Raw genomic sequence first — 25,000 nt, 5'->3', positions numbered from 1 at the left:
AATCCCTAGCTGTACGACCCTGAGCAAGTCACTTTCCCTCTCTGTGCCTCAATTTCCTCATCTGTAAAATGGGGATGTTAAGAGCATCCACTTCACAGAGTTGTGTGAGGCCTAACAGAGGTGACCGTCTCGGGCAGAGCGAGTGCTGAGCACTCAGTGAGAGCTCAGCAAAGCCCAGTCATTCTCATTATTCGCCTCCGGGTCCCTGGGGCACCATGCGCAGGAGTCTCCACCTCTCAGGGCTTGGGGGCCAGATGAAGGGCGGCGTCCCACCCCGTGTCGCCCCCGAGCTGAGCGCTGGCTCCCCTGCGACTCACTGGGTACTCCTGGTGCACGTCGATCTCTGCAGGCAGGACCGTCATGGCGGGACAGCGGCCGGGGCCCTCGCTGGCACTGGTCCAGAAATGCCGCTGGTCGGAGCTGGCACAGTCCTGCTGCAGGGTGCACCTGGAGTGGCGGGGCGCTGGTCAGGCCCCCGGTGGGCTCCCCCCGCCCCGCCATGCCCAGCCTCTGCCCCAGGGAGCCTCACCGTGTCTCCAGGGCACACCAGCCGCAGTAGGCGTCGGCGGCCCCCACGCAGTCCCCGCAGGTGGCATGCATGGCACAGGCAGCGACTTTCACCCGGGCCATCTGGAGGCAGAGGTGAGGGCCCAGCTCCGTGGGGAATCAGCCATGGCCAGGGCCCTGAGACGCTGGGGAAACTGAGGCTCGGGGCTATAACAGGGGGCATGTGGGGAAACAGGGCTTCCCCTGCAGAGGCGGTGTCTACTCTGGGAGGGGAAGGGCTAGCCGACCAAGGGGATGGGGAGGGAAGGTGCTCCTGCGGGGAGGAAGAGAGGGAGAAAGCTCGCATGTCTGGGGGCCCCGTCAGGCTGGGGCTCTGGCCTTACCTGGTGGGACGTCATCAGATAAAGGTAACCGGGGTCTGCCGGGTCGAACTGCATGACGTGGTGCACAGCCTCCCCGTAGGCCACCGTCACCACCCGCCTGCTCACCACCTGCATGCTCTCATTCAGGTTGATCTGTGGGGGGTGGGGGTGGGGGCATCAGGGTGACGGGGCGCCAGGATGGTGCCCACGGCAGCTGGGGACCCGACCGAGGCTTGGGGTCTCAGCCTCATCCTCTTTCCGGCCTTCCGGGACCAGTGGGAAATCACGGACATGTAAGGGAGGGCAGGGGGTCCAGCCTCTACACTTGTGCCTTGCCGGGTGCCCCCACCAGGAGCTCCTTCCCTCGCTGATCTTCCCCAGCACATCCCACCGTGTGAATACATACAGACTTTACAGTTTACAAAAGATTCTCTGGGAGGCTGTCTGGCATCATGCCTCAGAGCAGGGACGTGGGTTTGAATTCTGGCTTTGACATTTACAAGCTGTACAAACGTACAAGTTGTCACTCCCCCCGCCAGAGCCTCAGCTTCCTGACCTAATGGGACTCATGATGGCTCCCGCCCCTCAGGACTATGGTGAGCACACATGGAGAAGATGCCTGCAAAGCGCTGATGGGGCCACACTTCTCATTCCTCCCCTCTTGTGCCCATTTCACAGATGAGGAGACTGAGGCCCAGAGAGGCTACAGACTTGGTGAGTCATAAAATGAAGACACTTCAGGGTCACAGTGCAAGCCCAGGCCTGTCTGACCCCACAGTCCAAGGATGAGGGGAGGGGGTGAGGTCCAGGGTCCCGGCAAGAGGAAGACCAGGACTACCTGAGGCCTAGAAGCTCCCCTAGCTCTGAGAGCCCCTCTGCATGTCCTCCTGAGAACAGACAGTGCCCACCAGAGCTCCACCAAACTTTGTTCTTTTTTGGCTGTCCCCTCACATTGCTAGCATGCTGCCTTGTTGGAGGCCCCGCCAGGCCCTGAGTTGGGACAAGCGGTCTAGATGCCTCCCTGGGCCAGCTGCCAGGGGCCTCCTACTGCCCGGCCCTCCTCTGTGGGCTCCAAACTTTTGGTAGCTCCCTCCCGCTTATGGAATAAACTTGTTCTGGCATTCAAGGCCCCAACAACAGACCTCAGCTTACTCCTCCAGGCTCATTTCCACCCCCCCTCAACCCAACTCCGGCATTCTAGCCTCTAGGCCTTCGCACACGCTCTGTTCCCTGCTGGAGTATTTCTCTTCCTCTCCCTTCAGCGAAGATCTGTCCTCCTGGTACCTCCTCTAGAAGAGCTTCTCAAATGCTCTCCACACACCAAATTGAAATTACTCTCTTCCCAGCCTCCCACAGGCTCTGTTCCAGCCCCTGAGATATCGTCCATCCCAGCTGGCCTCTTGGTGGAGTCTGCCCAGGCAGTCTGGCCCCTGCTCAGTCTCCAGCCTTCCCCCCAGGCACCCAGCAGATACTCAGCTTATTTCCACTCCTTCAAACATCTATTGAGCACCTACTGTGCTCGAGAGCCCGGGCCAGGTGCTGTAATCTAAGCCCTGAACAGGGAAGGGCTGGTGGGAGAAGACAGTGCACAGCGCAGGGTGGTGGGTAAAGAGGTCTGGGTTGAGGGGTCATGTGGGCTCCTGGTCAGCTGGCCTTGAATTCAACCCCAGCTCTCACTGTGTGACTTGGGGGCAGTCACCTCCCCTCTCGGCGGCTTAGTGTTCTCATCTGTGAAATGGGAATCCTGGCGCTACCTCCCTCACAGGGGACAGTAGACTCTGACCACAGTCTGGGATGGTCCAGCTCATTTTCCCCATGATAGATGAGGAAACTGAGGCTCAGGGTGAGAAGCAACCACCCCCAGGTCACACAGCTGGGGCCAGCAGAGCCAGGATCTAAATCCAAGAATCTGACCCCAAAACATGAGTCCCACTGTCCTAAGGACCCTCAGTGGGGCTTCAAAGGCTGAGAAGGGTGCCCCCCGCCCCCTCCCTGCTCCCACACCTGGCCCCTCCCCCACCACTGCTAGTGAGCCAGCTAGGGTCCCGGGGCCAGGCAGCCAGGGCACTGATCCCCAGCCACACACCCCCCGCCCCACCAGCCCGTGGCGTCTGCCTGGGCAGCTGAGGGAATTGAGTTATCGGATCTGAGTCAATTAGGCCAGGGCCTGGTACACACTGGAGCTGTGCCAGGCAGCTGGCTTTCCTGACAGGCAGGGGATGGGAGGTGGCTGGGAGGAAGCTGGCCCAGGCCCTGGAAAGTCCTTCCTACCCCATGGTGGTAAGAGTCCTCTCACCTTTCCCAGCTCCAGGAATCATTACCTCCAGAAAGCAGTCATCTTGGTTGGGGCGGGTGGGGGAGGGGGAATCTTCAGAGGGAGGCCAGCGGGGTATGGGGAGGAAATGGCAAGAGAGCCCCCACTTGCCAGGCTGTGGTCTTCCCCTGTCAAAGCCCAACAACTGTCTCAAGAGGCAGGGCTTACAACCCTCCACAGATGGGGAAACTGAGGCTCAGAGAGAGAAAATGCACTGTCCAAGGTCAAGTAGCTAGCATTGGCAGAGCCCAGAGACCTGAACAGAGATCCCGCTGCTTCAAAGCCCGAGTCCTAGAGACCCAAGAGAAGGGCCTCTCTCAGGCCTGGTTTCCCTCCTCTGCAGGACACGGCCCTTCTTGTTATGAGCAAGAGTAGAAGAAATGGATGTGAAAGATGCTTTGTAAACTGTATGGTATGAGGGCAAACCGGAGAGAACGAGGGCTAATATCGGGCCTGCAGAGGCCACGTGTACAGCCTCCTCAGACTCAGCCTCCCCTCAGCCTCCCCAGCCCTGGCCCCCCCAGCCCTACCTTGAGCAGCCGCCCACTGACTGTGCCCAGGAAGACCACGGTGTAGTTGCTGACCATGGCCACGGCCACAGAGGAGAGGCCCGGGGCTCGGAACACAGGCGTGGCCTTCAGGGGCTGCAGGATGGACAGCGGGTGCTGCAAGTGGGCAGCCCCACAGTCCAGTTGCTCTGGCTGCAGCTGCAAAAGAAGCAGGATGTCAGGCCTTGGCTCTAGAACCTTCTTTGGCTCCCTGCCCACACTGTATGTCAGGCCTCAGTATCAGAGCTTTAAAGTCCAGCTGTGGCTTTACATGCCCAGGTCCGGGCTGAGGCCCAAACACAAGCAGGGCCCTATCCCCCGTAGACTGACCCCTGACCTCAGCGTTCGTCACAGAGCTGCCCCAAGGGGACGACGTTTCAGGTAGGTAGGAACCATACAGGAAAAGTTCTGTGATGGAGGCAGGAAGAGCTGGCAGCGGGACAAGGTCAGGAGGCCAGTGAGGTAAGGACAGGGTGAGGCCCACACACCCTCATGGACTTGGAGCTGCCCCTCGTGGCCGGCCACAGCCGGCAGGGCAGAGAAGCCCACACCAGACCTCCCGAGGCCATCCTCCGCTTCAGCTGACCTGCTGCTACCCAAGAGGCGTCCCTCCTGCCTTGGCTGGGTCTCCACAGCAGCCAGGGGGTTTCCTCCTCCCGGGGCCCCTGCTCTGACCCCAGCACCACCATCCAAATTCCCAGCAGCTCACCAGACCCCAGACTGAGGCCTCCCCACACCGAGGCCCTCCCTTTCTCCCACGACCATGCATCCCCCTCATCTGCCCACATTACAGACGGGCAGACCAAGGCAAGGTGCGTCCAAGTGCATAGCCCTGCCGTCCGCATCGGCCCAGCACCACTCCAAGTGGCGAATCAGTCCCAGCACACGCTGGAGTGAGACAACCCCAGCCCCCAGCCATGCCCTGGACTTGTTCCCACCCCCTCCCTGGGTCTTGTTGCTCCTTCTGAAGGTTCCTTCTGCAATTTGCACAAAAATACCAAACAGGCCTCCAGGAAAACACCTTTGGGAAGATAATCGTGCAAATCCACAAGGATGCAGACACAAGGATGGTTTAGAAGAGTGGACAGGGGGACACAACCTCAGGGTCCTGCGGGATGGAGCAGGAAGATAATGGCGCATCGTCCAGGAGAGCCGCCCCCACCACTGAGTGACACCACAAATCCGTATGGATCGAGGCACAAAGATCCCCGGCTGAGAAAAGTCACAGGGCGTCATAGGGCCGTTTTGGTAAAGCTGGTGCATCCACAATAAGGTAACAGTCATGATGGTGAACATAACAGGCTGTGTTTGGGGCGCCTGGGTGGCTCGGTCGGTGAAGCGTCTGCATTCAGCTCAGGTCATGATCTCAGGGTCCTGGGATCGAGTCCCGCGTCGGGCTCCCTGCTACTCGGGGAGTCTGCTTCTCCCTCTCCCTCTGTGTGCTCTCTCTCTCTCTCTCAAATAAATAAATAAATAAAATCTTAAAAAAAAAAATAACAGGCTGCGTTTACTGAGAACTGACACTGTACCAGGCCTGGGCATCAACTCCCTATATCCTGGCCACCCTATGAGGTCCCATGTCACAGATGGGGAGACTGAGGTTCAGAGGGGAAGGAGCCCACTCTAGATCACCAGTTGCAGTGTCATGCCTCTATGACTGAAACTAGCAGCAGACTTGAGCCCCCCTCAGCCCCCTGGACGCTGGAACATGGGCAGCGGAAGCTCTGAGCAGGGACTCAGAAGGTCACTAGAATGTAGCATCGGAACCAGCTTTAGGGAGCAGCCTTAGAGTCTTTGTGTTGTTTTCTTTTTTTTTTTTTTTTTTAATTTCTCATTTGTGCTTTTTGCAAGCCTAAGCCACTGATGATGTGCCCGTGTGCGGTTTGCTCAAAAGCCCAGCTAGTTTTCAAAAACAAACAATAAATACCAGGTCCACCTGTCCTTGGGCGAATAAACACAGTTTCAGGCCCCACAGGCTTCTAGGTGAGACCTGTATCCCAGAGCGTCCCTGGGCGGCCAGGCCCTGAGCCCAGAGGTGGGGTGGGGCTGAGGCCGCCCCTGGGCCAGAACCCGAGAGTAGGTGGTCTTCCACAGGATGGCCGGGGGTGACCGGGCAAGTGACCTCGCTTCTCTGAGCCTCCGTTTCTTTAACTATTAAGTAGGCGCATCTCTCGCACTCCCCTCACAAGAAGTGGGATGAGCTCATTGGTTGGGAAGCGCCCGCACTACGCCTAAATGCTCCGAAGTGCTAGCTGACGCTGCTGCTGTTTCAGATAGGACTGTCACTCAAATATTATAAACTGGAATTTGGGACAAATCATGCCTACCTCTAAAGCTTTCCAGCTGGACTGCCCAGGAGCCCCTAAGGCAGCCTCTCCCCCGGGAGGCTCTCCCAGCCCCTCTTTTCTGGGCCTGCTCTGACCTCGACATGTCCCCTTGAACACAGCTGCCAAGTGAGCCCTTGAAAAATGCGAAGAGGCCTCCCCAGCTTGATACCCTCTGATGGCTTACACAACACTCAGAATAAACACTGAATCCTAAATCCTCCCATCAGGGGCCCCAGCCCTTCTAAACCCATCCCATACCCTCCTCACCCATACTCCTCCACTCCAGCCACGGGAGGGGGAGGCTCGTTTCTGTTCCTCAAACACTGGGCCTTACCTCAGGGCCTTTGCTCATGCTGTTCCCTCTGCCCAGAGTGTCATTCCCCAGACTGTCACATAATTGGCTCCCTCTTGTCCTGCAGCTTCAGACCTACCCTGCCTGACTTCATTCTGTGTGTGCCTGAGGTGGGGGACAGCTGTGGAAAGGGGATGCTGGACCATTTCCCCCAGCGGCCTCTCCTGGTCCCGGGCCCACCCCTCAGCCATCCTGCAGCTGCAGGGAAGAGGTGAGGGGAGCTCTGTCAGCAAGTAGGCGGGAGAGCGGGCACTTGGGCCTGAGGCCTGCCATGAGGGAAGCTTCTCCTAGGGGTTACATAACTTCTCTTCACTGAATATGGATTACTTGCGTCATGAAATAATAAGCTGTTTTAAAATTAAAATTGTAAACCCTTGCCTGGAGAACATGATTTTCCTCCCTGAGCTCTGGGACGGGGGGAGGGAAGGGAAGACCTAGGAGGCCCCGGATGACACCCTTAGGGTTTTCTGCCCTGGGCCCCACAATGGGAGACCCCAGCCAGCCAGGAAAAGCCAGACGGGGCACCCAGATGAGGGTGATTTGTGGGCCGGTCGCGGCAGAGAGGATGAGGCAGGAACACGCCGGGAATCCAGCTCTCGCCTGCCCGCCCTGACGTTCACAAGCCATTAATTCTGTACCGAAGGAATTTTCTAAAAAGCCTTTCCTCCAACTTTTTTTTTTTCTCTTATCCTAAAAATAAAATCTAAAAAAAAATTTTTAAAGGAGAAGTAACCCCCCATCAGCTGCTCTGGATGATCTGTGCTCTGAGGGGAAGCTGACTCCGGACTGCCAGGGGAAATCACAAGGCTTCGAACTGGCTCAAAAGTGGAAGCTGGGACCCATGTCCACGGAGCAGGCGGGAAATGCTTCCCCTGCTGGGGGAGGGGGCTGCAGGCCTGGGAAAGGGGGACAGTGCCCTTGGGGACGCAGCAGCCCTCCCAAGTGTGGCCTCCACCGAACTTGGTCTCCGGGGGCAGTTAGCTCCAGGGGCCCAAAATACCACCCTGACCGGCTGACGCTGCCTGAAATTCCTCCCTTAGCACCGGCCTTCCCTCAAGTCTCACTTTCCATAGGTCTTTCAAAACACAAATTCCCCTGGGAGCAGGGGAGGGCTGGCCTCTCCCAGCAGCTCCCTCCAATCCAGTAGAGCCACCTTTCTAAGCACAAAACTGATTAAATCCTCCCTGGCGTCAAACCCATCTCCAGCTCCCAGCTCTCCTCAGGATCAGGCCTGGCATTCAAGGCCTTTGTGGTCTGGTTCCAGCTGCTCAGGCTTCAAGTCTCGCTTTTTTCCTCTGTCCCACCCTCTGCTCTGACCACACCAACCTCTGTAATTCCTCCAGTGTGGCCACACCTTCCCACCCAGGCTCCTGATCCTTCATAACCGTTACTCCCTTAGCAGCCAATGCCCTTCCCACACCTCTGAGCCCTCATACTTCCCCTGGCCCATCAGTCTCCCTTGTCTTGACCCATGTTAGTCCCTTTGCCAGACATGTCCAGGCAGCAAGTTTTTCACCAGCTTTCAAGATGTGACTCAGAAAAAATCTCCCCTCTTCTGGACAGCACTGTGCTGGTTACCACTTTCATTTATCATGGTAGCATAAACATGAGCTTCTCCAGGGTAGAGACTGTGCTCTAGGATGACTGTTTACTAAAGAGAGGAGACTAATTTTGACTAAAGTGTGATTGACTATATTCAGCTGCTTCTTTTCCAAACAGAGATTGCGAACAACACTGCCATGCTGGGTGCTGGAGAACTAGAGCAACATATGGGCCAACTGTATGCCTACTGTGTGTGTGGCAACATAGGGGAGTCAGGTGTTTAGGCCCAGGCAGCACCGGGCTGCTACTTTTGGTTCCTCTAAGAACCTCAGCGTATCCCTCTCTAAATGGGACGAGCAATAGCTGCTGCGGGTCTCAGCTTTTTTTCTGAGAGCAGGACACACCCTCTCTCTTCAGCTAGCTGCCTCCTGGGGCCAAAGCTCAGCTCTGCCCACTTTCCCATTAAAACTCTTGACATATTGATTTCACTACCAACTGTAATTGTGTTGACTTTCTCTCCCCAGGAAGCCGGCTGGAGCAAGAGCTTCAAGAGCCCAGTTTCTCAGGCCTCTGCATCCTGCCTGCAGACCCCACCAAACCTCAGCTCCACTGTAGGTGGCACTCTGAGGAGGGTCAGGCAGCAATGGTAGGCCGGGTGGCAGACTTCAAGGCCCAGGAGTTCTGTCCCAGGGATAGAAGACACCAGCTGTTGGGGCTTTGTGCTCAGGAATTGAGGGCACTTTCCCACCTCAAGTGTTTGACTGTTATCGACCCAAGATCCCAGGAAAGCGAAGTTTCACCATGAGGAGCTGGAAGCACACACCATCCCTTTTGGGTGTTAAAAAATACACCTGGGCTGGGACTGGACCAAGCCCCCTCTTCTCCCTCCACAGTGGCCAAAGGGAGCTTTTTAAAACTGTAAGGCACTGGGTGGTGCCTGGGGGGCTCAGTCAGTTAAGCGTCTGCCTTCGGCTCAGGTCATGATCCCAGGGTCCTGGGATCGAGCCCCGCATCGCGCTCCCCACTCGGCGGGAAGCCTGCTTCTCTCCCTCTCCCACTCCCCCTGCTTGTGTTCCCTCTCTCGCTGTGTCTCTCTCTGTCAAATAAATAAATAAAATCTTAAAAAAAAAAAAAACAAAACAAAACTGTAAGGCACTAAGTACAACATGGGATCCTGGAAAAGAGAAAGAACACTTGTGGAGTAAAGTCTGGAGTTCAGTTGAGAGCAAAGTACTAATGTTGGTTTCTTAGTTTTGACAAATGTACCATGGGAGTGTAAAACCTTAGCAATGGGGAAAATGGAGGGAAGGATATGCAGGAACTACCTGTACTATCGTCGTAACTTTCCTGTAAATCTAAAAGTATTCCAAAATAAAAAGTTTATTAAAAAAAAAAAAAGCAACCACAAACCAGGGTGTCCCCTCTGCAGCTCAACAGCCATCAATGGATCCCTAGTGCCCTCAACATAAACCCAAACTTTGCTCCTGGGCCCCAAGGCCCTGCTCTACCTGGCCTGCCCCCCTCTGGGGCTCCCCTCAATGCCCTCCCCTGCCAACTCTTCCCTCAGCTTGGACAGCCAAGGACAAGGAAGTCTCCCTCAGGAGAATGCCCCAGAGACAAGGACTAGAGGAGAGGGAACAAGCAAGGATCGGGTAGGGTGGTCACGGGGGTCTGACAGGCAGTCTGCAGGAGGCCTACACAAAGGAACCACTAAACTCTGCGGGATTGTTGCCGCACACAGAGCCCAGGTGAGCAGTCCTTCCCCCAGCCTTCTTCAGAAGCCCTGACCATTCTCAAGGTCACCCTCATGGCTGACCACGCGGGTACTCAGTCAGGTCAGTCAGCCTGTGACTCCAAACCCAAACTCCTCCCTCCCACGTTAGCCCGTGCAGCTTCTCAGAAACCGCAGCTAATGGGCTATGGCTCCCCTGAGCGGACACCTCCACTGACGGTAAACTGAGTCATGGAAAGAGCCGTGGGCCTACTGTGCGCCGGCCCAGGGAGGAAACAGGATGGAGCTGGCTCTGAAGGGCACGTGGCAAAGGCCCCCACACCACGGAGGAAGCCGCCCGCTGCCGGGGAAGGAAATACCAGCACCTCCCAGTGGGTGATCAAGACGCTGACTTCCTGGAGGGGCAGGCGGGGAGAGTGCGCGCAACTGGGCCACGGAACAACAGCCAAGGGGCCTGGCTCTGAGCCCAGGTGAAACCAAGGTACAGAGAGGGGCAGAGGCTTCCTCAGGCCACACAGCGCCACAATCCCCTACCTGACCCCAGGCTGCCTGAATCAGGTGCGGGAGGAGACCCCGAGAAGTAGCAATGGACGCGGCAGCTTGGGTAGACCCTTCCAGCGTTTCAGAGAGGCCTGCTCTGTTTCCCTGATCCCCTCTGCACGAGGTGGGTCACCTAGCCCCAGAGCCCTGCATTCATCCAGGCCAGCTGAGGACCGTCTGGAAGGGTTGTGTGAACCAGCCAGCCAGGCCATCCTGAGCACGGTATGTCTGTCTCGCCACAGCCGGCACCCCAGGCCCAGCCACCACGCGGGCTGCAGGCTGGAAGGACAGCCCCCGGGCTGAGGTCAGAGGTCCGGCTGGACGGAAGACCTGCTACATGTAGGCCCCGAGCAGAGCTACCTCACAGCCGCACGCTTGTGTCCCCATGTTACAGACAGAGAAACTGAGGCTCCTGACGTAGCAAGTTTCGTTGCTCATTACTCACCAGGGGACGCTGCTTCCTGTCTGAGCCTCAGTCTCCACATCTGTAAAATGGGGACAATAACTGCACCCTCCATCAAGGGCTGCCGGAAAGAGCTCAGCTCACAGCAGCCCTCGGTACTGACCCCTGCAGATTCTCAGTCAACATTCCCCATTAGCTGGGCAGGTCACATGGGAGCCGCCCAGGACAAGCCGCTCCACCACATCCACCCTCACCCACGACACGCGTGTTGGGAGCCCGGCCGAGGCCCACTCTGCTCAGGCCTGCTTGGGAACTCCTACCACAGCCGCTGACTCAAGCAGCCATTGTTTTGTTAGCTGGACACGGCCCCCCCCAGACACCCAGCTCCCCCTTCTTGAAGCTGTTTCTCATTCTGGCCCAGCCTGGCCCCATTTCCAGCCCTTCCCCCTGGGGTCCCAGAGGAGCCCAGTGTGGGATGGGCAGCCAGCGGCTCTTCCCTGCCCGGGGTAGTCACTCCCCCCACACCAGCTCTAATGGGGGGCGGGGCGGCAGAGCACTGCAGCTCCAGCCCCTCCTTTCCTTGGAACGGTTTCTGTCCCAGCCTCTTCCCCTAGAGGGGATGTGGGCCAGGAGAAGCTGAGAGCTGAGCTGCCTCTCTCGGGCACATTTGGCCTTCCTCCTCCTGGGGCCAAGGAACCCTAGGGACTGGAACTCACACCCTCCTCCCTGTCCCCTGGGTGCTGGCCTCCGTCCCGGAGTCATCATATAACTGACTGTGGGCACAGCGGAGGGGACAGGGCTGGCTTGGAGGCCCCAGCAAACATCTCTGGGCTGGGTCCCAAGTACTGGGGACAGGGAGGTGACACAGGGGTCCCTCTCACCAGCTGCCCACATCTCAGTTCAGAGATCACCCCCAAGTCGGGAAGGGACAGCTTTAAAATAACAACAATACAGTAGTAGCAACAACACAATAATAAGTTGGCTTTGCGCCCCGGCCTGTGTAGCCTCATTTAACCCTAATAAGTCGGTGCTACTTTACAGCAAGGGAAACTGAGGCACAGAGCAGCGACTTGTCCAGGGTCACACAGCCAGAATGGCCAGGTGCGAGCCTGAAACCTAGGCAGGCTGGCTCCGGAGTCCTTGCCCTTAACCACAGCCTGTCCGCCCAATGCTCGCTGGGCAGGGCCAACAGCTGCTGGGGGCCTGGCTGCCTGGAGCTGGAAAGGCCCTGGGTGGCAAGCTAGGGAAACTGAGGCCCATCAAGGAGATGGCCACTTCTGGAGGGCTCGTTCACTTCAAACACAGATGTTGGACGGGCCCTGAGAGGGACATGGGGGCGGAGGTGACCACAGATCCCCATTTAGCTTCTTTCCCGGGCCTGGCCTCCACTTCAAGGCCTCTGCCCACTGCCCCCCCATTATTTACCGATCAGAGCAGAAAGCACTACGTGATTAACGCCCCACTGGGGCCTCGCTGGGCCTCATAATGGAGCTTCGAGCTTCCTCCCTCCTCTAGCGTGTGATTTATCGTGTTTCAGGGTAAAGGATGGCGGACAGGGAGGGGCCAGGCCCACTGGCCCAGCAGATCTCAGATCTCGGTGGCATTGAGTGTCAGCGGGAGAGTGGGTGGTGCAGGGGCCCATCCAAGCCAGCCTGTTGGGTTCAGCTCTGGCCCAAACACGGGCTTTGAAAAGAAGAGAACGGCCACACTCCGGGGGTAGCCAGGATCCAAATGCACGTGGCTGGCGCCAGACTTTCCAGGCCTGTCCCCACGCGGCACCGGCTGGTTTCCATGGCAATCCCTACACCGCTGTCAGAGCTGGAGAGGCCCACGGGAGTCACCTGGTCCAGCCACAGTGGGGGCTCTGGGAGAGAGCCTCCTGCTTCTGCCAGCACCTAGCAGGGCGGATGAGGGGCCAGCAGCTATGCAGTCCCTTCTAGAACCAGATCGACTATGTCTCACTCCTCCCCAGAAGCCTTGCTGGCTCCCCACAGCCCACAGGACAGCATCAAAATCCTTGGCCTGCACCCCAGACCCCACACACTCTCAGCTTCATCTCTGCCTGCTACCCAAGCCACGTTCTACCACATCTCTGGGCCTTTGCCTCTGGCTGGAATGCCTTCCCCAGCCCCATCTGCCCAAGTCCAGCTCCAACATCCCCCTCCTCCAGGAAGCCTTCCTGGACTTCCTCAGAAGAGGCTAGGCAGTGTGCAGCCCTGGCTGTGGCATATGTTCTGTCATGATCTCCTCCCTGACTGTCTGGGAGCCCCTGGAGGGTAGGGGCAGAGTCTGACTCATTCCTTTTTGGGGGCTGCCATGTAACAAAGCGGGCCCCCTCCTTTACTGCCACATTCTAGAGAACCCTCCACCAGGAGCAAGGACAGGCAGGAGATGCTGCCTAGGAGGTGTGGGCTCTGGTGGGTGAAGGCAGAGGCACCTGCAGTCCTGGGCGACAGGAGCCCCACGCCTGCGACCATGCTGGGCGCTGGGCTCACTGGGAAGCCCTCACCCCTCACAGCAGCCCCAGCAAGGCCAGGGCTGCGCTGGGTGTCTGTTTCCTCCCCTTTAGGATGGACCCTTTCACCTCTTCCCACTGTGACCTTGAGGGCCCCTCTGGATCACACCCCTTCAGTCGATGTTTCAGGAGGAACCAGGGGGTAAAGGGGATGAGCACAAGCTCTGCAGCGAGACACCTGCTCCACCTTTTACCCATTGTGTGACCTCAGGCAAGTCACCTAACCTCTCTGGGCCTCGGTTTCCCCTTTTTGTAGATTAGGGATAACACTCATCTCATTCCATTTCCGGGGCGATGAAAAGATAGACTCTATATAAAGAGCTTTGCCATACGCCTGATGCAAACCGCCGAGCAACAACAGCATTACCAGAGGCCCCACTGGCGCTGAGAGAAGCCGTTCCGGGACGGCGGGCGCCCCCTTGCCACCCCACAGCCCAACTCAGATCGGGAAACCGAAGTCCGGGAAGGGTGCGGGCCCCCACGAGGCCCAGGGCTCAGGCCCTCATGCTCCACTTCCATACACACCACGTCTGTTCTCCCTCCAGCAACCCGAGCACAGAACCCGGCCTGTCCCCTGCATGTCCAGGAGAACCAGCAGCCATGGGCCAGCAAATCTGGCTCTCGTCGAGTGTTTTTGCAGGGGCTGATGCTGACTCACACAGCCTCTGCTGAACACCAGGCTGCCCCGTTCTTCCCGATGCTGAATCCATTTTACAGACGGGGAAAAGGAGGACCAGAGAAGGTAAGTGACTTGCCTGAGGCCACAGCTAGGAAAGCACAGCGCCAGGATTTGAATCCAGGGAGTGGGTGCCAGGGTCCAGCACTCATGCACCTTCTGGGCCTGCCTGGGTGTGGCTGGTCCTAACTGTGGGTATGGTTAGGGCCGGACAGATCTGCCACCCCCTCTCCTAGCAAACCCTGGATGGCACCGTACTGCCCTGGAGGGGAGGCAGCCTCCCAGCCCCAGTACCCACCCAGCACTGGTCCAGGGCTGGGGCCAGTGTTGAAAGAGATTTGTTAAGTCATCGTACAAACTGACCACATCCTTCACTTGCACACTCAAAGGGCCAGGAGGCTCACTCCTTCCAGAATCCAGAGGATCACATTTTTAGACATGAATGCAACTAGTACTTCCCTGCCTTCCCCACTTCCTCAAAAGGCCTGGCCAGCCCCAGCCTTGACAGATGCCCCGGCCAGCCTCCCCCTACTCTGGAACTGAGTCACTGCCCCATCAGCTCCCAGCTGCCATTGGGGGCCTGTGGTGCTGTCACAGAAGAGAGTTTTGTACAAAGGGCCCTGCCCAAGTCTCCATGGGGCAGGGTAAGCAGAACTCCCAGCCGAGAGCTCACAGCTAATACTAGCCATCGCCCACCATGGACTCTGGTGCCAGATAGCCAGTCTGCGGATCCCCCTTCCTGCGAACCAGCCCTGTGACCCTGGGCCTCAGTTTCCCTATCTGTAAGCTGGGGATAACAGACCTTCCTGCCTCATGGTGGGGGGCTATGAGATCAAACACACTGGTGCTCGTGAAGGGCCAACATGGTGACCCCGCTCAGAACTGGGAGCTCAGCAATGTTTATTATCCAGCCCCAGAGAGCTGACAGGGCACCTACCCTCCTCATACCCCTCAGGCCCACCAGATGCTCGGCGCCTACCCCATCAACGGCAGTGAAAACATGCCCACTCTCTCCCTGTCAGCCTGTCTTCCTGCCTCTGAGCTCACTCAGTGGGGCGGCCCTGGACACACCCCTGCCTCACCCCTCTGGCTCGCCCAGCCAAGTCACCTTTAGGACCTGGTGTGATTCCGTCTCCTCCAAGAGCCTGACCCCCCTCCTCTGTGCGTTCCCTGCTCTGCTGGCTCTTTGACACATGCTGAGCTCATTTTTCTCAGGTGTAGTCTTCCCTCCTGTTACTAATACCTCCAGCTGCCATTCCCTGGGTACCGCATGTGAGATTTTAATCCACCCACAACCTCAGAGGTAGACACCGTACCCTTTTACAATGAGGAAGCATGAGGCCCAGAGAGGGTAAATGACTCACCCTGGGTCACACAGCATATGGGCAGGAGAATGGGACTCAACGTCTCGTACGTGCGAGTCAGGACTGGTGACATTCCCAGGGTGGGCTGGGATATTAACTGTCGCCTGGCCCAAGGTCTGTCTGTCTCTCTAGGCTAGAAGGTCATCCTGGCCAATGCCACTAGAACCCCCTGAGCCCCACCAAGTGTCTGCTTTTACCCTTGGCCACGGGAAGCTCACTCCCAGCCCCCAGCCCAACTCCAAATGTAAAGCCCATCTTGGAAGCTCTGTCTCCCTCCACCTCCACCCAGCATTTCAGCCCCTAAATTGGTTCAGAAAACGCCTTCTTGACGATGAGCACCCACCCACCGCATGCCAGTTTAAAACAGCCTGAGGGTTTTTTTTCCACCTTTACTATAAAAAGACACCTTGAAAATGCAGCATTGGCATTTCCCTGTTGGTTTTCCTTTCGACTTAAAAAAAAAAAACAAAACAAATATCACGGTCACTCAAAGGTTGAGAGGAAAGATTCCGGGCAGGGAATTAGACTCGGCCTGCCCTTGCCTTGCTGGATAAGCCTGTGCCTCAGTTTCCCTCATCGACAGCACACAGCAACTTCCCAACTGGCTTTCACCTCAAACATAAATTGAGGAAAGGGATCCAAGCTACACACAATGGAGGATAATTTTCGCACTCACTTTCTCTCTCAAAATCATGCAACGGCCCCAAATATGCCAAAAATAATCAGGGACAAAGTTGGGGCCCTCCAAAGCCTGGCGGGGTGGACAAGTTTCCCTGCTTCTGACCTTGCACCTCGGCAGCTTCTCCCTTCCCCAGCAGATTCCTGGATGGAAGGTGGCAGCAGAGGCTAAGGCTTCATTGTCATAAAGGTGGGCGGCAGAGGACAGAGTCCTCCAGGTGAGAAGCTGGAATGTCTGAGATCACTCTGACCGAGGGGCTGGACCCATGGGGTCAAAAGACTCCCAAGCAAGAGTGGGAGGCTGGGCTTCCAGAAGCCCACCCTGGCCACCTCACTTGAGGGTCAGATGTCCCTAGAGAACAGATGGAAGGGCAGGGTCCTGTCCCCCAGGTCCAGCCCTACTGAGACCACCTGCTGCTAGAGAAGTCAGGCCAGATGGCTCTGGGAGAGAAAGGGATTCCAGGCGCCTGGAACTCCCCCAACACCCCCAGACCAAATCCGTCCTCTCCCCCAGAGGCACCCCACCGCATGCCCTACTCTGACAGCACCAACTTCCATCCCGATGTTGGACCAGACTGGGCAGCTTCCTGCTCCCCCCGTCCATCCCCACCTCTAGGGCTACATCCTGGCACCTCAATCTGGCCGGAACCCACTGCTTCCCTCTCTGCCCTCAGACCAGGCCCTACACAGCCCGCGGGAACAAGGCCAGACCTGCCACCTCCACCACCGTGCCCAGGGCCCACCACAGGGCCTCACACACAGTAGGTGCTCAAGAAATATTTTCGAGTAAGTGAGTGAATCTCTTGCCTGGAAGATAGCACCAGCCCTCCAACTACTCTTCCTGCCTCTCATCTTCCCTCTCACTAGCCACCTAGGGACTTTCTAAAATAATTATATTAAAAATAATCAGAGGACAGTAGACCCTTGAACCATGTGGGTTTGAACTGTGTGGGCCCACTTATATGTGGATTTTTTACAGGACAGCACTGTATGTATTTTCCCTTTGTTCCGATTTTCTTCATAACATTTCCTTTTCTCTAGCTCTCTTTCTTGTAAGGTTACAGCATACAACAAACATAACATACAAAATATACGTCAATCACTGTTTATGTTACTGGGAAGGCTCCCAGTCAACAGGAGGCTATTATTAGTAGTTATGTTGTGGGGGAGTCAGAAGTTATATGCAGATTTTTGACTGTGCAAGGGGGTCGGCACCCCTAACCCGAGTTGTTCAAGAGTCAACTATAATTGCAAACATGTGTGCCAGGCACTCTACTAAGGACTTTACAGGTGTTATCTCCTTTAATCCCCACAACAGTCCTGGGGGGTAAGTACCTTTTTTTTTTTTTATGATTTTATTTATTTATTTGAGAGAGAGAGCACATGAGAGGGGGGAGGGTCAGAGGGAGAAGCAGACTCCCTGCCGAGCAGAGAGCCCGATGCGGGACTCGATCCAGGGACTCCAGGATCATGACCTGAGCCGAAGGCAGTCGCTTAACCAACTGAGCCACAAGCGCCCGAGGTAAGTACCTTCTTATTGCTCCCATTCTACAGAAGAGGAAAGTGAGGTGCTCATTCAGATCACATTACTCCTCTGGCTAAGACCCTTCATGGCTCCCACACCCCCAGGATACAGTCCCAACTCCACGATGCAGCCTCCCTACACCCGCAGGCGCTGCCCCCTTCCCCCAGCCCCTCTCTCACATTCCTCCCCCACCCCCCAGCGCAGGGACCACCTTCAGTTGCTCTGGCCCACCCTGCTGTTTCCTACCTCCAGGACTTCGCACAGGCTGTTCCCTCTGCTGGGACCCTTTCGTCTTCCTGTGCCAGCTTCACATGACTAACCCTTGCTCATCCATCCACCTCCACGTTGATAGCACCTCCCCCAGAAGCCATGATGTCCCCTCCTGGGGCTCCCTCTGTCCATGTTCTCTTATCACCCGCCCCCTGGGCTCTAAGTGCCTGGCCACACGTCTGCCCTCTGCTCACCTGCACGGGCCACGAGAGCAGAAACTGTGCCAGCCTGGGGCACACAGTAGGGCCTTAGGAAATGTCTACTGAGGACTTCATCTGGGCTAGAGGTGGGAAATGGTGGGGTATTTCCTGCTGTAGAAGCCAAAAGGGGTCAGCGCTGTCCGGGGCCAAGCCCAGAGCGGTGTTAATAAGGCCCTTGGGGTATCGGCAAGAACGGCAGGCAGCTACCAGGTGCTACTATGTTCCAGGCACCACGTGCTTCACATTAACTCATTCATTTAGTCCTTGAAGCAATCCTTAGGGATTTGTTTTTAGTGTCCCCACTTGACGGAGGAGGAAACTGAGGCTCAAAGAGGTTAAGTCACTTGCCAAGGTCACACAGCTGGAAAGTGACAGAGGAGGATGTGAATCCAGGGTACAAAGTCCAAGTTCTTGGCCTGTCACTGGGGAGCTGGCAACAGCAGGAGCAGGAATAACCATCCCCCGCCCCACCCCGACCCACGGCTACACTAACTAGAGGCCCAGACCCTGGGGCCTTGGACACATCTGGGAGATATGGCCCAGCAGCACTGTCCCGTGCCCACAACTAGGCAAGGGGAAGGGGAGAGGGGTGTGGAGGACACAGGGAGAGTGGCTGAGGAGGGCCAGAAATCGACCCCACCTTGGGGTGGGGAGAAGGCCCATGGCCACTCTGTCCCTGGGGCTGTGTCCCTGGAGAGGCCCTGCCCCTCTAAGGAGAAGGAAGCCCCAACCCCCTTCAGCAGAGTGAGTCACTGCACCAGGCCAGGCTGGGGACCGTGGGAACCAGGCCGGTTCCTGCCAGAGGGGGAGGAGGTTACTGCAGTGGCGGCCTGAGGAATCCCATGGATCAATCCACACCAAGGGCCTGGATGGACACACAGGCCCTGGAAAGGCCGAAGGAAGGCCCAGGGGCTGGCCTGACCTCAGCCTGGGCCACCACAGTAGGGTCTTCCCTCCGTAGAACAGGGATTGACTTCCCACTCACCTCCTCTGGCCCTGAGAGCCCCAAACAAAGCTTGTACCCTCAAACACACCCCTTTGGAGGATGTGGCTCTGCGGAGGGGAATGGTAGATGTCCCAATCACAGGGCTAGGCAGCCAGCCCTGACCTGGCTAGCCCCCGTGGGTGGCAGTCTGCCCCACTCACCCACCGTGACCTTTATTTTCAGGGCGGCCAGCCAGCTGGTGGTGGGCAGCCGTGGGAGCCCGAAAGCAGGAGAAGGAATCCGTGTTTTCTCAAAGCCCCAGTGTTGGGCACACCCACAGGGGAATAATTAATCTCATGAGATTCTTGCCTGCAGCCTGAAGACCATGGAGAAGGGACGGGGCAGGGCCACGGGGGCCTGGCCCCAAGGAGGGCTCACCAGGAAAAGGCTGAGTTCAGCATCTTGCTGAGGGAGAAACTGAGGCTTCCTAGGTGTTGAAATGGACTCCCCCACCTCACACGAGGATGCAGAGTGTGGAAAAGGCACAGGGTCCCACCTCTCACGGCCCCCTGAAGAAGTGACCCCTTTCTAGTGAGCTTTCTTGAGGGGACCTGCACAAAGTTCCCTTCTACACCCAGGTCATGTCCCCCGCAAGGTCAACACACCACAGTGATCCCCCACCTCGGTCTAACCCAGCCCCAGCGGCCCGGGCCCCATTCCCACCCAGCCGGTTTGCTGCCCCACCTGGCCCCTCCTCACTCCCTCCTGAGCCCCTGGCCCTCTCCTGCCCCACCCCTGCATACCCCAGGGCTGCACACAGTCCTGTTCACCTCCCTCTACTCCCCTGGCTCCCGCACCTCCCCACACCAGCCACCTGAGACTCCTCCAACACACTTGGGCGCGCACGCGCGCGCGCACACACACACACACACACACACTCTCTCTCTCTCTCTCTCTCTCTCTCTCTCTCTCTCTCTGAGCTCCGTGTCCATTAGGCAGCAAAGGATCAGTGGTGTTAAGAACACAGATGAGGCCAGACAGCCTGGATTCAAACCCTGTCTCTGCTGGTTCCCAGCTGTGTGATCTTGAGCGAGTTATTTAACCTCTCTATTCCTCAGTTTCTTCATCTGTAAAATGGGGATGAGAGTAGAGCCTACCTCAGAGGGTGGCTGTGAGAACCAAGCCAGTTATGCCATTTGAGGCACTTAGCGGGCATTCCACAAATGTGGTCGGCCAGCCCACAGCCCCCATGACTGGTACTTGCTAAGTGCTCAGTATATATATATGTTGAATGAGTGAATAAAAGTTGGCCTCAGGAACACACCTGTTTGCCAACCAGTGGTCTCCCCAGAGTACCTGCTGGTTCCCAAACATCTGTGTTCCCTGCCACACACATCCCACTGCACAGCCAGGCCCACCCTGCTGCCCATGTCCCCCTGGGACACTTCTACCTGCCCTACACTCCTGCATGACCAGCTCAGTGACACACAAATCTGGCGCATACGCCCCTGTCACTCCCTCCTTGCTGCCCCTCACACACATCTGCAGGGCCCTGGTGCACACCTGCGTGCCTCCCTGCACACCGGCCACACCCAAGCACGCATCTGCCAACTCCCAGGGCAGCCCTGATGGGCTCACACGGCCAGCCCGGGACCCACCTTTGGGCAGACATGCACTCGCTTGCTCTGCACTCAGCACACACCTAGGACCACCACCCGCACACCTGGGCTATAGATGCCCCTTTGGCTCTCTCCAGCGCACATCTGCAACCCTGACCCCGCCCACACACCTAGTTACGCTCACCTGGAACCCAGCACGCCCCTGAGTGCCCGCAGGCGCACATACCGTATTTGCACCAGTGCCCGCACCATGGCTGACACCTGGGTCCCGGCAAATGCACCTGTGGCCCAGAGTACGTTCCTGGGTCTCCACACGCGCGTCTGGGTCCCACACATTCACACCCGTGTCCCGCTCAGCGCACAACCCGCCCAGTTAGCCGCACGCTCTCCCTCCTGCCCCCCTGGGCGGGTGTCCGGCTCCCTCGGCGTACCTGGATGTTGCGCTTGCGCTCGCAGGCCGGCCCGGTGCCCTGCACCACGCTGTCGAGCACCGCCACCACGTCCGGCGCGGGCTCCACGAAGCAGGCGTTGCGCGCGGCGCGGATGGCGGCTTGCACGTCGGCGAAGCGGAAGGCGCACAGCGCGGCCGGAGTCGCGCGGGACGCGGGGGACCCCTGCGGCCGCTCGAAGACGGCGAAGAGCAGCTCGCGCGCGGGGAAGACGGACACCAGGCGGCTGTAGAGGTCGCCGCGGCCCGCGCCGCCCGCGCACTGCAAGCCCAGCTGGATGTAGGACTCGGTGAGCTTCTTGGCGTCGCCGCCGGCGCCGCGGGGCAGGCAGATGCGCGCCAGCAGGCTCCGCGCCTGGCTCTCCTTGTCGCCCGCGCGCGCCTCGCTGTTGAGCGCCAGGTACGCGTAGGACGGGGCGCCCGGCGGCGGGTCGGGCGGGTGCAGGAAGGCGCGCACGAAGCCCAGCTTGTGCTGCTCCTTGGCGCCCTGCTTGATCTTGAGAATGTTGTCGTCGGAGGGGTTGAGGTCGAAGGTGAAGAGCTTGGCCAGGTCGCCGCGCGCATCCAGGGAGCGGATGGCGATCTCGGGCGTGTTCTCGAAGCGGTGGTCCTCCAGGCTGCGGTTGCGCGGGAAGAAGGCGCTGCCGTAGCCGGTGTACGTGGCGCCCACGAGCAGGCGGCTGCCCCCCGTGCCGGCGGCCGGCGGCAGCACCAGCCCCACGGTGGACGCGTTCGGGTGGTTGGCCGCCACGTTGAGCATGCTGGGGAACACCGTGACGGGCTCGGCGGGCGGCGCGGCGGGCGGGAAGCGCACGGCCACCGCGGAGATGTTGCCCCGCCGCCGCAGCTGGCAGAAGCCCTGGTAGATGGACCCGCACACGACCACCAGGCCCTGGCCGGGGTCCAGCTGCAGGATCTTGTTGTAGTTGTCGGTGAGGCGCCGCGGGTGCTCGCACGAGGCCTGAGGCAGCTGCGGGGCGTGACACAGCGGGCTGTCGGCCACCGGGCCCACGGCCGCCTCGGCCTCCAGGCTCAGGTTGGCGCCCGACAGCTGATAGAGGCGGTTGACGGCCGCCAAGTACACCGTCCCCGCCGCGCCGTCCAGGGCGAAGTTGTTGGTGGGCGTGGGCGAGGGGAACCGGCGCTGGATCTCCAGGGCGCCGACCCGCGCCGCCCCCAGGAGCAGCAGCAGCGGCAGCAGCGGGCACGGTGACGGGGCCCGGAATGGCGGGCGCGGCGGCAGGGGGCTGGCCGCGGCGGCCCGAGCGCTAAGGGGTGCGCCGCCCGCGGCGCGACGAGCCATCCGGGCGTGCGCGGGCTGCGCGGCGCGGCGAGTGCATGGGGCGCGGCGCGGCCGGGAGCCGGGAGCCCGGAGGCGGCAGGAGGCGGGGGGCGGGCCCGGGCCGCGAGGCGCTTCCTGCCCGAGCCAGCGGCCCCCGGCCCCGGCGCCCCGGCCCGGCTCAGCCGCGCCGCGCAACACGGGGGCGGGGCGGGGGCGGCTCCGCTGCGGACACGCCCTCGCGCCCCGCCCCGGCCGCGCCCCGCCTCCCGGGCCCCCCTCCCGCGCCGGGCCCACCTCCCCAAGCGCCCCGGGCCCCCTCCCCTGGCAGCCCGCCGGCCCCGCCCGGCCCTCCCGCCGCCGGGCCTTCGCAGGGCTGTCGACGGGTCCCGCCGCCCCGCGCCCTCCAGGAATCTCCCGCGCGGCGCCCGCGGCCCGAGGCTCCCTTTCCCGGCGCTGCGTCCGCCTCCGTCGCTCGTTCCTCTCGCTCGTTCCTCCCTTTTGGCCGCTTGGCCTTTCTGGCTCGCGCTTGTATCCTTTTTTCTTCCTCTCTTTCTCCCGGGTCTCTGTCTCTCTCAGTGTCTCCCTGTCCGTGTCTCTGGCTAACCCTTCATGGCCCCCCAACTCCGTGTGTGTTGTCTCCCTCTTTTTCTCAGCCTCTGGCTCTTCTTCCCTCTCTCAGACTCGCTTTTGCTCTGTGGGCTCTGTTAACACCATCCGTTTCTCCCCTCTCTCCCTTCTGTTTTTGTGTCCCTGGCGCTCCCCCTCTCTCCATGGCTCCCTCTGTCTCCCGCGTCCCTCTCTCCTCCATCTCTGTCTGCCCCCATTCTCTCTGTCTCTGCCTTCCTGATCCACAGCCCTCGCTAGCTTTCCCCATCTCACACTCAGAGGCTCTCCCCTAACACTCGCTTTCACCCAACACCGTCCGGGCCTTCGCTGGGCCAGTTGGGCACAGGGCACCTCCTCCTCAGACTCCACGATCTGCCCCCAAAACCTCAGCCCCATAAAGGAGGTTTTACAAGTGTCAAGGACAGAGGGACAAAGCTCAAGGGTCAGACATATAAATCAGGGAAACATGGAGAGAGGAACTATTTCAGGCATGTGCCAAGCCATGGTGGAGGCTGGGCTGGGAGCGTGACACCGAGAGTGAGGCTTTGGCCCTGGCGGAGAGGGGAGTGGCCCCGGGAGGCCCACTGTGGCCTCTATGGAGACCTGGCCCTGGGGGGCTGCTGCCGTCCCACCCAACGCATCTTGCCAGGCACATCCCCTTACTCAGGACTCTGGAAGGACCTAAAATCCTCCCAGACTCAGTGGGAGATCAGCCACAAGTGAGCGGGCAGTCAGGCCTGCTTCTCCTTTCCTTGGGCCTTTCTTCTTCCACCTGGAACAGGTAGGCACTGAGGTCAGAGGCAGGCCGCCATGGTTCCGAGGTCACAGAGCCACTATGAGAAGCATCCACAGCCTCTGGCCACGGTGGTGCCCGAACAGTGCCCTGCCAGGCACTATGCCAAGTACTTTACTTGTACTGACTCACTGAGTCCTCACAGACGCCTTCTGAGCCTGGTGCCCTTATTATCCCACCTTACAGATTTGGAACCCGAGGCCCCAGAAGGGAAGGGACTGGCCCAACATGCCCAGCTCACCCGGAGCAGAACTACCAGGCTTGAAAGCCAAAGTCTGTTGGCTCTGAGCCTCACCCAGATCTCTCTCAGCCCCACGCCCACTCTGGCTGCTCAGAATCAGGGGGCTCCCATCGGGGCCGCACAGCACCCCAAGGCCCCTGCTTTCAGGGTGGTCTGGCCTCAGCTCCTTTGTTTCCACCTGGCCAGGAAGGAAAGACAGAGGGTTTCTCTGTGCCCCAAAGGGTAGGCGGGAAAGGCCAGGCCTACAGCTGTCCTCCACTTCCCTCATTCCAGCACCCTTGTCTTCCTGCTGCCCCTCACGCCTGCTTTTTTCTGGCCCCCTCGGTCACCCCCTCGAGCCCTGCTTTGACAGCCGGGAGTGTTCAACTGTAGGAAATCAGAGGCTCTGTTTCTGGTGTCCTGTCCCCTCCTCGGCTCCAGGCCACTCAAGGAACAGCTCAATAGGATGCCCCCCCAGTCCCTGGATGGGGAGGGCTCCTGCTGTGCCACCTGTGCCAGTGGCCTGGGGAGCCCCATAGGGGTACCAGGGTGCTCGGCGCACCCCCCCCCCAGAGCCCTCCCCATCAGTCCATCTGTCTGCCTCCCTCCCGCTCTTATCTTTCTCTAGCCTTCCCCACCCCATCTCTGTTTTTGTCTTCTTGCTCCTCCCGGTTACTCTCTCTCTTTGTCTCTCTCTCCCCCCCATCTCTTCCCACCCCCCTCTCTTTCCACTCTGTCTCTTTGTGTGCATATCTCTCTGTCTCTCTGTGTCTCTCTGCCTGTCTCCCTCCCTATCTCCCACCCCTCTCTCCCTCTCTGGCCCCTCCTAGCTTCCTTCCTGTCTCCGGGCTCATCTTGCCGCATCCTGCAGCTCCCCCCACTGAGCCTTGAGGAAAATGCTCAGGCTTGTCACAGCTCAGGCTGGCGCTCATGATTCCTGGCACTTTGGACACAAACTACCCGCAAAGCTGAGCGCTGGGGGCTCAGGAGCCACCCTGGGCTGGGGATATGCAGGGCGAGGTTAGACTGCGGAGGGCCCAGGCTGGGTCCAAGTGTCCTCTCAAAGTGCTGTGTTGACTAGGGCAAGGCACTTGGCCTCTCTGAGCCTCAGTTTCCTTGTCTGTAAAACAAAAACAATCATAATAGCACACAGGCCCCCGGGAGGTTGTAAGATGTAAACAACAGAACTACCAGCAAGTACAGTGCCAGGTAGACGGCAGGCACCGGGCAGACGGCAGCTTCTCCCCCCGCA

General features: G+C 59.0%; 1 protein-coding gene and 1 long non-coding RNA gene across 4 annotated transcripts in view; one reads left to right on the top strand and one right to left on the bottom strand.

Moving 5' to 3' along the window:
* PLXND1 (plexin D1) overlaps window positions 1–22,284 on the bottom strand; it is a 59,038-nt gene extending 36,754 nt beyond the window's left edge. For all 3 annotated transcript variants that reach the window (XM_036073607.2, XM_036073609.2, XM_036073608.2), the window contains exons 1-5: window positions 20,831–22,284; window positions 3,714–3,890; window positions 891–1,022; window positions 530–630; window positions 318–447 (exon numbers count right to left, since the gene is read on the bottom strand). In XM_036073607.2, coding sequence (XP_035929500.2) covers window positions 318–447; window positions 530–630; window positions 891–1,022; window positions 3,714–3,890; window positions 20,831–22,150 — 1,860 coding nt within the window. In that variant the 5' untranslated portion in view covers window positions 22,151–22,284. The remainder of the gene's footprint in view (window positions 1–317; window positions 448–529; window positions 631–890; window positions 1,023–3,713; window positions 3,891–20,830) is intronic.
* Window positions 21,040–25,000, top strand: part of LOC144382293 (uncharacterized) — a 74,086-nt gene continuing 70,125 nt past the window's right edge. Inside the window, exon 1 of the long non-coding RNA XR_013448912.1 lies at window positions 21,040–21,137. This is a non-coding gene — a long non-coding RNA (uncharacterized LOC144382293). The remainder of the gene's footprint in view (window positions 21,138–25,000) is intronic.

This window comes from Halichoerus grypus, chromosome 1 (assembly GCF_964656455.1).
Source record: "Halichoerus grypus chromosome 1, mHalGry1.hap1.1, whole genome shotgun sequence".
Taxonomy (NCBI): domain Eukaryota; kingdom Metazoa; phylum Chordata; class Mammalia; order Carnivora; family Phocidae; genus Halichoerus; species Halichoerus grypus.
The sequence above is the reverse complement of the archived record's forward strand: the minus strand, read 5'-3'. Positions and strand labels throughout refer to the sequence as shown.